The following is a 13,933-nucleotide window of genomic DNA, read 5'->3' on the forward strand; positions in this document are numbered from 1 at the left end:
TTTTAGAGATAAATTGGCATGGGATTAAAGTAGAAAAAATCATGTATTTCAATGCTTTTTTTGCCAAATTAAAGATACCTAGTTAATAATTACCATTTATTACCAATTAAAAATGATAATTTGGTTATTAATAAAGACTTTTCTTCTAATATTAGAGTCAATGTGAAAATCCTTTTTTTGATGGTCAAAAGAAAGTTAATTGGATAAAAGCTAGTAGGCATTGGGAGGTCTGACAGATCTGTTCTAGAATCCCGGTCTCATTCTTCCCTGGCCTTTTGACCTTGGGCAAATTACTCAACGTTCTTAGTCTCTTTTTTCTTCTCTGTAACACAGGGACGATACTACTTACTTCGTGGGACTGTTGGAATTAAATAAAGAAAATGAATGTAAAGCATCTAATATAATGCCTAGGCATACAGTAACGTTCAGTAAATGTTTATTAACTTTGAGTTATTAATTCACGTATTAAGTTTCTTATTGTGAGTAGCAAGTGTATAGCACTGCATCAGAGACTCAGGAGATAGGATCTGACCCATTGTACCTGCTCTTAAGGAAAACAAAAAATTAGTCATACACATACAAAAAGCTGAATTTAAAAAAATAACTATAACAGGCTTACTGTGTTTATCAGAGTTTTCCAGGCAAACCTTTTGCCCCTTGTTTTTCTGTTGTACCTGTCCTGCTAGCCCCACTCCTGGGGTAGTTCACCTATGACTTTCTATTCCTACAGGAAGATTGCCTATAGAGGTAATCCGCATGGAATCATTCTTTCTCACTGTGGCTGGGCCCCCAGTTCTTCCTTAGCTCCCTTTTCCATTGGTCTTATTTGTTCTTCAGCAGTTCCCTCCAACTCCCAAAGCCCTCCAAGGAAAGGGAAGCCATTAGGTTAAAATGTTCTTCCTCATTCCTACAAATCTTCCCCATCTATTGTATTTTTTTAATATACCCATTTTGTTGAGATACAATTCACACACCATAGAATTCACCCATTTAAAGTACACAGTTCATTGGTTCTTGGTATATTCACAGACTTGTGCTGCTATCACTATAATCAGTTTTAGAACATTTTCATCATCCTAAAAAGAAATCCTGTACCCAGTTAGTAGTCACTCCCTGTTTTTCCCCATACCTCTTCTTTCCCTCAGCTCTAGGCAACCCCTTATCTACTTTCCGTCTCTGTAGATTTGCTATACTGGACATTTCATAAAAATAAATTTTAAAAAATATATTCTTAAAAATTGAAACTAGTAATTTTTAAAAATTCTCAAACTTGATTGAAAAAATGATATTACTTAATTAAATTGACAGACATCTACGGATATTTCTCAGGGCCCTGACCCTAACATCTCATCTTAGAAATCAGTGACCATTAGAAGGTAAGCTCCAAGAGAGCCAGGACTTTTGTCTCTTCTGTTAACTACTATGTGCACAGTACCTAGGATGGTGCCTGGCACATACTGGCAACCTTCTATGGGAAACCTGTGATGAATAAGACAAACATGATTCCTGCTCTCTTTGAGCTTAGGGGGCAAGATTGACATTAAACAAATGCCCAGTTATAGTTGTGATAATTGCTATGAAGCAGTGGGTGCTGATCATTCAGCTGAGAAGCTTCCAACTCTAGATATTTTGCCCATCTTCTTTACCGAGCCTCTGAACCCAAGCCTAGCACTGCTGGGAGACTTTAGGATTCTGATTCACTCTGGAGAAGACCAAGGTGGCTCATATAGATAATGTTCAGTTTGTCAAAATGTGTTTGGGCTAATGTATGGACTAGTATAGAGTACAAGGCAAATAAGAAGGACCACGGACATGTGCAAATAACAATCAGATCACATGGTTATATGTGTATACCTATCTCATGAACAAACCTTTCAGTTGCCAGGCCTCGTTTCTGAGGGAGAATAATATTCCCCTGCTCCGGTTTGTCCATGAGGGTAAGATGCAGAGGCAGGCTGGGTCCTCAGGTTTGGGTAAGACTTTCTGACTATTTTGGCTCCTGGTCAGGAATTCCAGCTGTGGTATTATTGAAGATATGTCAAATCTAAATTTAAGCAAATCTAAATCTAAGTAAAGCCTTTTGCTATGCGTGTTTCCCCTATGTTATTGGTAGGGTCTCAGCACATGGGCAGCCAAACTGAGCGGTTTTGGGGACTGAAAATACTGCCTTAAGAATAAAGAAAAAAGTTAAGGCTCCAGTGGTTAAATGCTACATAGGGTCATTAGCTAGCAATGTGATAGAAAATGATCATATTGCAGAATACTGGTGTAAAGGATTTGCTAGCTCAAATTACAGCCTGTTCAGACACGAATGGTGATAAAATATTTTTAAAAATGTGTTAAATGAATTTTTTTCCAGTGTCATTGAAAAATTTTACAAATGTAGCTGGTTTATCTGAGGTATTATTGTGAAATGATTTTAGTTTCCCTGTCATTATCTTCAATTTACACTCCTTTCTTCCTGGGATGTTGGCTCTTTAATGATTTTATAGTCAGATTTCCCCCTCCATTTGTGTTTTGTTCTTTTTTTTTTTTTTAAGATTCATTTACTTGAGAGAGAGAGAGAGAGACGTGAGCAGGGGGAGGGACAGACGGAGAGGGAGAGAGAATCCTTAAGCAGAATTCCCCACTAAGTGTGGAGCCCGATGTGGGGCTTGATCCCACAACTCTGATCATGATCTGAGCTGAAATCCAGAGTCAGATGCTTAACTGACTGAACCACCCGGGCACCCCTGTTTAAAAAAAATATTTATACATTTTATTTGAGAGAGAGAGAGAGAGCGAGTGGGGGTGGGGGCAGAGGGAGAGGGAGAGAATCCCAAGCAGACTCCATGCTGAGCATGGAGCCCAATGCAGGGCTTGATCCAATGACCCTGAGATCATGACCTGAGCTGAAACCAAGAGTTGGATGCTTAACCAACTGAGCCACCCACATGCCCCTGTTTTGTTCTTTTTTTAATGTTCTCCAAGGTCATATGATAGTAGAGCTTCAGTTAGAACCTTGGGTTTCCTGATTGTCAGGTTAGTGCTTAGGAGGTCACTGAAATATCCTGGTCAGTTAATTTTATAACCATGGATCTCCATTTTCACTTTTATTTTATTTTGTGTTTTATTTATCTGAGAGAGAATGAGAGCTAGAGAGAGAGAGAGCACAGAGGGAGAGGGAGAGAGAGAAACAGACTCCCTGCTGAGCAGGGACCCTGATGTAGAGTTTGATCCCAGGACTGGGATCATGACCCGAGCTGAAGGCAGATGCTTAACCAACTGAGCCACCCAGGTGCTCCACAGTTTTCACTTAAAAAAAAAAATCTATATATCTATATCTATATCTATATCTATATCTATATCTATATCTATGTATCTTTTTAAATATTTTATTTATTTATTTGACAGAGAGAGAGAGCAAGTGGGTAAGAGAGAGCACAAGCAGGGGGAGAGGGGCAGAGGGAGAGGGAGAAGCAGACTCCCTGCTGAGCAGGGAGCCTGATGAGGGGCTCAATCTCAGGACTCTCAGATTATATCCTGAGCTGAAGGCAGATGCTTAACTGACTGAGCTACCTAGGTGCCCCCCCCAAATATATATATCTAAAAAATTTTTATTTTAAGTAGCTCCATGTCCAGTGTGGGGCTTGAACTCATGACCCTGAGATCGAGTCCTACACTCTATGGATTGAGCCAGCAAGGTGCTCCTCAGTTTTCACTTTTTTTTTTTAAACATTTTATTTATTTATTTGACAGAGAGAGATAGGGAAAGAGCATGAGCCAGGGGGAGAGGCAGAGGGAGAGGGAGAAGCAGATTTCTTGCTGATCAGGGAGCCCGACGTGGGGCTCAGTCCCAGGACCCTGAGATCATGACCTGAGCTGAAGGCAGATGCTTAACCAACTAAGCCACCCAGGCTCCCCAGTTTTCATTTTGGACAAAGCTATCCAGTATTAATAAATTTAGGCACAACTATGACTTCTAGTTTATGCATTCCTTTTGTTGAGTGACATATGTATGCTACATCACTTAATTCTCAGAATACCTTGTGCCGTATGTATTACTTTTCCTCATTTTGTAGATGAAGGAACTGAGGCTGAGAAACTGAAATGACTTGCTTAGATCACATAGCTTGTAAGAAGCAGAGCCAGACTGGAAGAAGGCAGGTTTGACTTCAGAGCCCATATTCTTGACATTCTGCTGCATGCCATTCAGCACTTTGGTAGTGCTAGCTTCATGTCATCTACAAGCCGAATTAAACCCAGTATTTTTTTTTTAATGGAGCAATCTCGTAGATTTATCGTTAAAAAAAGCAGGGTGTACAGTGTTACGTATGACATGCTTAATACCATATGTAATATGTGTACATACACATATAAATGCATAAACACACATAACAGTGGTATGCTGAAGCTGGCTCACACCAGCTTGGGAGAGCCACTTGTGCACATCTCTTCCCAGTTTTGTTGTTGTTGACTTCACCCTGTCACCTTGTGATCAGCCATGGTGGTAGTATTTATACCATAGAAATCTGCAAACACTACCAGTCAGGCTTTTTACTTGTGTATTCTGGAAAGCTGGTTGTTAAGCATGTAACAGCACTCCATTTGTATGTATGCGTATGTGTATATAAGTATTCTACCCTTTGAAAGATGTATAAGAGGCTGGTAATGCAGATTCCCCCAGGACGGGAAACTGTCAAACCCAATACTTTTATAGTGAGGAAATTAAACAAGAGCATAGGTGGTTGATGAGAATTAAACTTTGTATGAATTATGGGGTGCCTGGGTAGCTCAGTTGGTTAAGTGTCCGACTCTTGATTTTGGCTCAGGTCATGATCTTGGGGTCTTGGGATCGAGCCCCGCATGGGCTCCCCACTCAGCCGGGAGTTGGCTTCTCTCTCCCCTCTGCCCTTCCTCCTTGCACACACGCCCACACGCATGTGCTCTCTCTCTCTATCTAAAATAAATAAATAAATCTTAAAAAAAAAACTTTTGTATGAATTAATAGTACCTTTGATACTGCTATCAAGTCTTTTTCTCAGTGTCTTGGCGGTCTGACTGGAACACTGAATTGAAGTGTGCAATCCAGGCAAAGTACACTGCTTTATGACCTTCATACCATTGTAATATATCATGAAGGCTGAGTGAGAGAAGGGACAGCAAGTGTTTGTAGAAAATATAGATCATTAAAATAATTCATATCAGTGACTGTACTGATGACTGGTTTGCTGCTTTATTCTGCCACCATATTCTTGATACCGTGTATGAAGATCTAACAGTCAATTGAGAAGCAACTCTGGTTCTCAGATTTTTTTCTTTCCATAAAGCATTGCAGAGGTAAGATTCTTTACGACCACATACCTGAACACCTTTAGTTCTCCATGAAAAAAAAAAAAGAAGTGCCTTCACATTAATGGGATGAAATGGTCTTGAGTATACACGTCTTGAGTAAATTTATATAGACAGATGAGTAGAATTTTCTATTACTCTATAAAACAATCCTTTAGAGTCTACATTTTTAGAATCATTGGGTTAATTCCTCATTACATGAAGAAGATCTGGAGTGTAATTGTATCAGAGCCATTATTACCAGAAAGTTGTCTTTTTTTTTTTTTAATGATTTTATTTATTTATTCGACAGAGAGAGACAGCCAGCGAGAGAGGGAACACAAGCAGGGGGAGTGGGAGAGGGAGAAGCAGGCTCATAGCGGAAGAGCCTGATGTGGGGCTCGATCCTGTAACGCCGGGATCACGCCCTGAGCCGAAGGCAGATGCTTAACCGCTGTGCCACCCAGGCGCCCCTACCAGAAAGTTGTCTTATTTTTTATTTCTGTGCTGGTAATCAAATGCAGATCAGGAAAGTTGAATCTGTTCTTTAGGAAGTCTTTTTTTAAAGAGATATGGAATTAAAGTCCTATTTTACTCCTGAAAATTAGTATACATATTATATATACTAAAAAACCCCCTATTTTGTATATGTGGTTTTTTTTTTTCTTCCCCAGATGATTTCCACTGGGAAAATTACTTGAAAGAGACTGGATCTTTGAGTGCCCCTTCGGAGTGTTTCAGACAGGTATGCCAAAAGTCTGTAGATATTGTATATATTAATGTGAATTGTTAATTTGTTGAGGGATGTCTCTGTGTTTGTTAGGTTCTAGCAGTGTGAGGAGATAATGGGATTGTGGTAGTGCCACTTAAGAGCCAGATGGTTTCTTTGCATTCATTCATTAAGGATTTACTCTGTGTTAGGTATACTAAGCAGTCATGATCGTCCATCTGGAGGGAAAGACAGACATGTAAATAATTAATTATGGAAAGTATGATAACTCTATGGAGTGTTCACAGAAGAGGTGATATCTGAGATGGTTGGAATGAGGGGAAGGATATTTCAGGCAGAGGGAACATCCAAAGCAAAGGCACATGGGTGTAGAAGAACCTGAGTGTTGAGGGATAGCATGGGGTGGCTGGAGCACAAAGTGGGTAGAGGGGATAGCGTGGGGATAAGGTTAAAGGTATGGGAGCTCTTAAACTGTACTGAGGACTTGGACTTAGGCAGTGGTGAGCTGCCAGTTGGTTTATTTCAAGGAAATTGGCCTAATCAAATTCTTATTTTAGGAAGCCATTCAGGGTACATTTTATAGGATATATTTGGGTTGCCTGGAAGTGGGCAAAAGAATAAGACCAGCAATGGGCAGTGTTTTTATGCTGCATGTCAAGCCAAGGAGAGCGTTTGGAGAAGATCTTTTCCTTGACCCTTATAGTTCTTTTGCTCACCATCTGCTATGACTGTTACTTAAAACATTTCATAGTATTCTGGTAACATAACTGACTGTTTTTCTTACAGTTGATGCATTTTAACAAAACTTTATTTGTGTGTGTGTGTGTGTGTGTGTGTGTACACACACACATATGTAACATATACAGTCCAAGGTTCCACCAGCTAATGACTTCAAAGTTGGTATGAAATTGGAAGCCCATGACCCTCGCAATATGACTTCAATATGTATAGCCACGGTCGTTGGAATTACTGGTGCCAGGCTACGTTTAAGACTGGATGGTAGTGACAACAGAAATGATTTTTGGAGACTTGTCGATTCTCCAGACATACAGCCTATTGGGACATGTGAAAAGGAAGGGGACTTACTTCAGCCTCCACTGGGTAAGGATAAACAGTTTTTAAAATAACATATTTTTACTAATGTAATATTCGTTAAGAGAAGTTTCAAGTGGCCTTTTATTTGTTTTTAAGATTTTATTTTTTTAAAAAATTTTATTTATTTTTTAGAGAGAGAGCGCGTGCGTGAGCAGGGGGAGGGTCAGAGGGGGAGGGAGCTCTGCACTGAGCACTGAGCCCCATGTGGGGCTTGATCTCATGACCCAAGGTCAGGACCTGAGCCGAAATCAAGAGTTGGCTGCTTAACCAACTGAGCCACCCAGGCACCCTAGATTTGGTTTTTAAGTAATCTTTACACCCAGCGTGGGGCTTGAACTCACAACACCAGGATCAAGTCGCATGCTCTATGGACCAGCTGGGTGCCCCTGAAGTAGCCTTTTAGAAATCTCTGATAGGCATTTTTGCAAATAGGTGGTTATTGTGGAGAATGTATGAGAGATCAACTCTGTACCATATGTTACAGAGTTTCACGTAAGTACACATTAGGCATATGTGTGCTGAAGGTTCTCCACACCAGGGCAAGACATATGCTGTCTTCAAACTTGAAATGTCAAAAGCAGCTCTACTAAGTCACACATGCAGATTCAGAAACCCTTCTGGGGGAGAAGTTTGTAGCATTTGGTACTGAGTCACTTCCTCCCTCGTTATTGTCTGTTAAGCCATTCAGCATTTTTGGCATGGGGGGGAACACAGGGGAAGGGTATGATTCCACATCCAGACCCCAGTTTCAAACTTGGAAGTTTCGTTATAACGACAATGAGAAGAAATCATAGTGAGAGGGGTAGGGGTCAGTACCTTTAGATCTTTGAAAAGGAGGCGATTGATGGAAATGTATAGCAAAGGTTTTTAAGTATAAAGTTCTCAATTTTGACCAAGTTTTTAAAAGCTAAAAAGTATGTGACTCCAGTTTTGGGCAAAATTGTTCTCTCTTAATATCTATTTATTTTTTAAAGATTTATTTATTTATTTTAAAGAGAGAAAGAGCATGCTCACGCAAGGCAGGGAAGGGTAGATGGAAAGAGAAACTTCAGCAGACTCAACGTTCAGTGCACAGCCTCATGCAGGGCTCGATCCCACGACCCCGAGACCACGACCCGGGAGGAAACCAAGAGTCCAACTGTGCCACCCAGGCGTCCCTGTTTTCTCTTAATATTTAGATGTACTCCAGGGGTGCCTGGGTGGCACAGTTGGTTAAGCATACAACTGCTGGTTTCAGCTCAGGTTGTGATCTCAGGGTCGTGAGATCGAGCCCAACATCGGGCTCTATTCTCAGCTCAGAGTCTGCTTGAGACTCTTTCTCCCTCTCCTCCTGACCCTCCCCACTGTGCTCACGTGCACTCCCCTCCCCAAATAAATAAATCTTAAAAAATAGAAGTCTGGGAGCACCTGGGTGGCCCAGTCAGTTAAGCGTTTGCCTTGACTCAGGTCATGATGTAGGGGGGTGGTCTTGGGATCAAGCCCTGCATTAGGCTCCCTGCCCCTCTCCCTCTGCCTGTTTCTCCCTCTCCCTCAGCCTGCTGCTCCTCCTGCTTGTGCTGTCTGTCGAATAAATAAATAAAATCTTAAAAAAAAAGGCCTGCCCCCCAAATATTTAGATGTACTCTGATATTCTGTAGAAAATAAGTGATTTCTTTTATTACTGCTACAGTCCTTTTTTTTTTTAAAGATTTTATTTATTTATTTATTTATTTATTTATTTATTTATTTATTTGAGAGAGATAGAGAGCATGAGGGTAGGGTGAGGGGCAGAGGGAGAAGCAGACTGTCTGCTGAGCAGGGAGCCCGATGCAGTGTGGGGTTTGATCCTGGGACTCTGGGATCGCAATCGTGACCTGAGCTGAAGACAGTTGCTTAACCAACTGAGCCACCCAGGCACCCCTATTACTTCTATAGTTTTGAGTGAATGGTACATATTAGTTTTTGCTTCTTCTTTACAATGCTGGAAATGAAAATTCTCTATTGTAAAGCACGAGAGAATGGATTTCTTTTTGTTTCCATCTATAGTTAAAAATTCCCTCAGAACCCAAAATTTAAGATATTAATAATTACCACTCTTTTAGCAACATATTTTTATAATTTTCTTGCTCTAATTGTTAATTATTCCTAATCTGGTTAAAAATATTAAAAAAGAACTAATTAGAGATGTGTTATTCCAAGAAGGTGGTTTAGGGTGTGTGTGTTTTCAGCCTTTTTCCTTCTTTTCTTTTTTCATACCATTTATGTTTTAAACATCTCTTAAATCATACAGAATTCTGTAAGAGATAGAAGTGTAAACCTGAGGCGTAGTGCTTCCCTGTTTGGATTTGATTTCTGTTTATAAATGATAATATGTTTTTGAATTTTGTTTAAAGGAAGCCTAACTGTTGTGATTGCCAACACTTCAAACACATAGCCAGATTTATGATCATTCTTTTTTCAAATTACTTTTAGAGTTTTTAAATTAAAAATATGAAATACATAGCAGTACACGCTGATTAATATATATTTTGATAGTACATATTAAAAATACACAATTTTTGCCAATTTGCTCATTAGATGCTTTGAATAGTTTCCATTTTAATATAACACAACTTGGTTTTCTTTTTTCTTTTTTTCCTTTTTATTTTATTTTATTTTATTTTATTTTTTAAAGATTTTATTTGTTTATTTGACAGAGAGACAGCCAGAGAGAGAGGGAACACAAGCAGGGGAAGTGGGAGGGGAAGAAGCAGGCCTCCAGCAGAGGAGCCTGACGTGGGGCTAGATCCCAGAACGCTGGGATCACGCCCTGAGCCCAAGGCAGACGCTTAACGACTGAGCCACCCAGGCACCTCTGGTTTTCTTTTTTAAAAGGTTATTTAAACCTTAGAGGTTATATTTAAAAGCTTCTTTAAAGTTTTAGTATGCAAACAGAAAAGTGTACAGTTCGTAAGTGTACAGCTTATAAATGAACACATCCATATAACCATCATCCAAATCAAGAAACAGAATATTATCAGCACCCCAGAAACCCCACTCCTGATCTGCAGTTATAAACCTCCCATTCCCAAAGGTACCACTTTCTAGACTTCCTAACATTGTAGATTAGTTTTATCTGTGTTTGAATTTTTGCACGCTCTTTCATCTGTTTTTGGCCTTTTAATCTATGTTTGACTTTAGGCCGTTAAAGAATTAAGAAAATGTCAAATTAAGATGATGATGGTGATGGCACTGATGATGATTGCATGATGTAATAGGATAAGATGGGGGTTAAAAGAAAGGCATAAGGACCAGAGAATTATTTTTGTGAAATATTCTAACCGCAATGTGGCAAATCCATGTTGTGGATGATTATTTATTAAATATCACTAATAATACTGATATATTTTAAGGGAGTATATAATAAATTCCCTCCTCCCCCCATTTTTTCCCCCTCAGATTAAGGGGATTTTGGTATAGGATTATTATAGGATGACTTTCTATCTGAACTTTTTTGCATGTTTAATCCTAGATGGACCCAGTGCCAGTGATTGCCAGTGATTCATGTGCCTCCCTATCTTAATGCATGTATCCATCAGGGATGCATGCCAAGTTCTCTTTAATTCTGGCATCAGGGCAGGCAAGTGTTGCATGAAATGGATTGCCCCCAGAAAGCAATAAAACTAGCAGACCCTACCCACTGTTGCATGTGCCAGATGCTGTGATATTCACCATTAATTGATAAGATCTCTGAAAAAGACACCCACTGAGTGAATTTTGACCTCATCTGATACAGATTCTGAGAAGATCTTGTTTAGTGTGTAAAGATTGCTAAAGTGAGAGATATCTTTTTTCCTAACATTGTATGAAAAATTTCAAACATACAGAAAAGGTGAAAATATTTTACAGTGAACACCCACACACTACCTAGGTTCTACCATTGTCATTTTACATGCTTGCTTTATCACTTATCTATCTGCCCTTCTATCAATTCATCAATCCATCTTATTTTTAAATGTATTTCAGAGGAAGTTACTGATGTTAGTATATTTCCCCTAAATACTTTAGTATGTGTATCATTAACTAGAGTTCAGTGTTTATTTACAGTTTTTTTTAAATTTTGAAGTGAAATTTATATACAATGAAATGCATCATAAGTGTACATTTGCTGAGTTTCACAGAAAACTGTCTTTCTGAAAGGAAATAAGGCAGGCACTCTAAGGAAAAAGAGGGGCTGGAAGTCTTTTGCAGCCTTTGCCATGCTTGTGTGGCTGTTGGTGGGGACTGGAACCTCTTATGGGTTTTGGCTTGGATCACCCCCTAGTATTATGGCCCATTCCTAACATACATATGTGCATGTTGGTGAACTCTAGCTAATGGCTTCTCCAAAATGAGAGTTTCTTTTTTTTTTTTTTTTTAAAGATTTTATTCATTTATTTGACAGAGAGAGACAGCCAGGGAGAGAGGGAACACAAGCAGGGGGAGTGGGAGAGGAAGAAGCAGGCTCCCAGCGGAGGAGCCTGATGCGGGACTCGATCCCAGAACACCGGGATCACGCCCTGAGCCGAAGGCAGACGCTTAACGACTGAGCCACCCAGGTGCCCCCAAAATGAGAGTTTCTACCCGTACTGTAGCATTGTTGCCAAATAGTACAGTGGGTACAGTAGAACTGATTGGAGGGTGCATCTGCTTCTCTTAGCTATTTCCTTAGTTTCTCAATAACAAAGTCATTCTCTGGAGAAGAATGGTAAACAAAACCTATTTTTTATACCATCTTACTGTAATATCACAGGGAGGCTTTTTCATGCTGATTTATTTTATAAAATAGGGTATCAGATGAATGCATCTTCTTGGCCAATGTTCCTCTTACGAACACTGAATGGATCTGAAATGGCACCTGCAACATTCTTTAAGAAGGTAAGAAAGATATTATAAAAAGCTTCCATCATCTGGGCTGTGGTTTTATTGTTTTAATAGGGGCACTTAAATGCTTTGTCTTCTCTGATATGGAAAAAAACATTCTTTTTAAATTACTGGATTGACACGTGTATTAATCTGCTACAGTTGCCCTAACAAAGTACCACGGAGTGGGTGGCCTAAACAACAGAAATTTATTCTTTCACAGTTCTGGGAGCTATAAGTCCAAAATCAAAGTGCCATCAGGGTTGGTTTCTAGTAAGGCCTCTTTCCTCAGCTTATAAATGGCTGCCTTTTTGCTGTGTCCTCACATGGCCTCTTCTCTGTGCCTGTGGGGAAGGATATGTATCTCTGGTTTCTCTTCCTCTTGTAAGGACACCAGTCCTTTTGGGTTGGGGCTCCACCTCATGACCTCACTTAACCTTTATTACCTCCTTAAAGGCCCTGCCTCTGAATACAGTGACATTGGGGATTAGGGCTTCAATTTATGAATTTGGGAGGACATCATTCAGTTCATTACAGTGACTTAAACAACAGAAATTTATTTTCTTAACAGCTCTGGATGCTAGAAGTCCAAGATCAAGGTATCAGCGGGCTTGGTTTCTTTTGAGGCGTCTCTCCTTGACTTGTAAATGGCTGTCTTTTCTTTGTGTCTTCACATGATCTGTATGTCTGTGTCCTCCTTTGCTCCTCTTATGAGGACACCAGTCATTGGGTTAGGGCCCACCCTGATGACCTAATTTTAACTTAATTACCTCTTTAAAGACCTTGTCTCCAAATGAAATCACATTCTCAGGTACTGGGGTTAGGATTTATTTATTTATTTATTTATTAAAAGATTTTATTTATTTATTTATTTGACAGAGAGAGAGAGAGACAGCCAGGGAGAGAGGGAACACAAGCAGGGGGAGTGGGAGAGGAAGAAGCAGGCTCCTAGCGGAGGAACCTGATGCAGGGCTCGATCCCAGAACGCGGGGATCACGCCCTGAGCCAAAGGCAGAGGCTTAACGACTGAGCCACCCAGGCGCCCCATTGGGTTAGGATTTAAATATGAATTTGGCAGGGGTGGGGACACAATTCAGCCCATAACAGCAACTTATAAAAAAGTCTCAATTATAATCACCCACTAGTCAAAATGAATTTGTACCCTCTTTCTTCACCTTAGATATGAAAGGAGTGCTCTACTGGAAGCAAATGTTCTTTACTATTTTTTATTTACCTTCAGAAGTGAAGCTTCCCCTCATTTTGCTGTATTAGTCATCCTTCGACATTGCATAAAATGATGATGGGCCAGAAAACCACTTGAAAGTTACTTAGAGAGATTTGGTTTCAGAAGTAGAAGAATGTTAAAAACAGTCATCAGAAAGAATTTGTTATAAGGAAATATTTGTTATATAACAAAGAGGGAAAATTCCAAAGATAGTTTATGCTCTTGAGAAAATGTTGAAAGAGTACACTATGTTAAGGAACAGTGAATAAAAGCCAAGTTTTAGTTAAATTATGGGTCAAAATATTTCTTTCTCACCCTCTGTCCTGATTCTTTTTTCAGTCACTTAAATTTTATTACAGTTATTCATGTCAAGAATGGTAAATATTGTAGTTTTTTAAAAAAAGGATTCAAAAATTCTATACATTTCTCAGTGCTTATTTCAAGGTAAGTGGACTCTTAATCCCCTTTATCAATTTTGCTCCTCTCCCCACTCACCTCCCCTCTGGCAACTACCAGTTTGTTCTCTATTTAAGAGTCTGTTTTTTTGTCTGTCTCTTTTTTCTTTGTTTTGTTTCTTAAATTCCACATGAGTGAAATCATACGGTATTTGTCTTTCTCTGACTTACTTATTTCATTTAGCATTTTACTCTCTAGCTCCATCTATGTTGTTGCAAATGGCAAGATCTCTTTCTTTTTCATGGCTGATATTCCAG

General features: G+C 39.5%; 1 protein-coding gene across 3 annotated transcripts in view; it reads left to right on the forward strand.

Annotated features, from left to right (window-relative positions):
• SCML2 (Scm polycomb group protein like 2) overlaps nt 1–13,933 on the forward strand; it is a 94,008-nt gene that overhangs the window by 20,648 nt on the left and 59,427 nt on the right. For all 3 annotated transcript variants that reach the window (XM_045778014.2, XM_087860365.1, XM_087860366.1), the window contains exons 4-6: nt 5,985–6,055; nt 6,907–7,141; nt 11,922–12,010. In XM_045778014.2, the coding sequence (XP_045633970.1) occupies nt 5,985–6,055; nt 6,907–7,141; nt 11,922–12,010 (395 nt within the window). The remainder of the gene's footprint in view (nt 1–5,984; nt 6,056–6,906; nt 7,142–11,921; nt 12,011–13,933) is intronic.

This window comes from Ursus americanus, chromosome X (assembly GCF_024610735.1).
Source record: "Ursus americanus isolate L20-20 chromosome X, mUrsAme1.1.p, whole genome shotgun sequence".
In the NCBI taxonomy this organism is placed as follows: Eukaryota; Metazoa; Chordata; class Mammalia; order Carnivora; family Ursidae; genus Ursus; species Ursus americanus.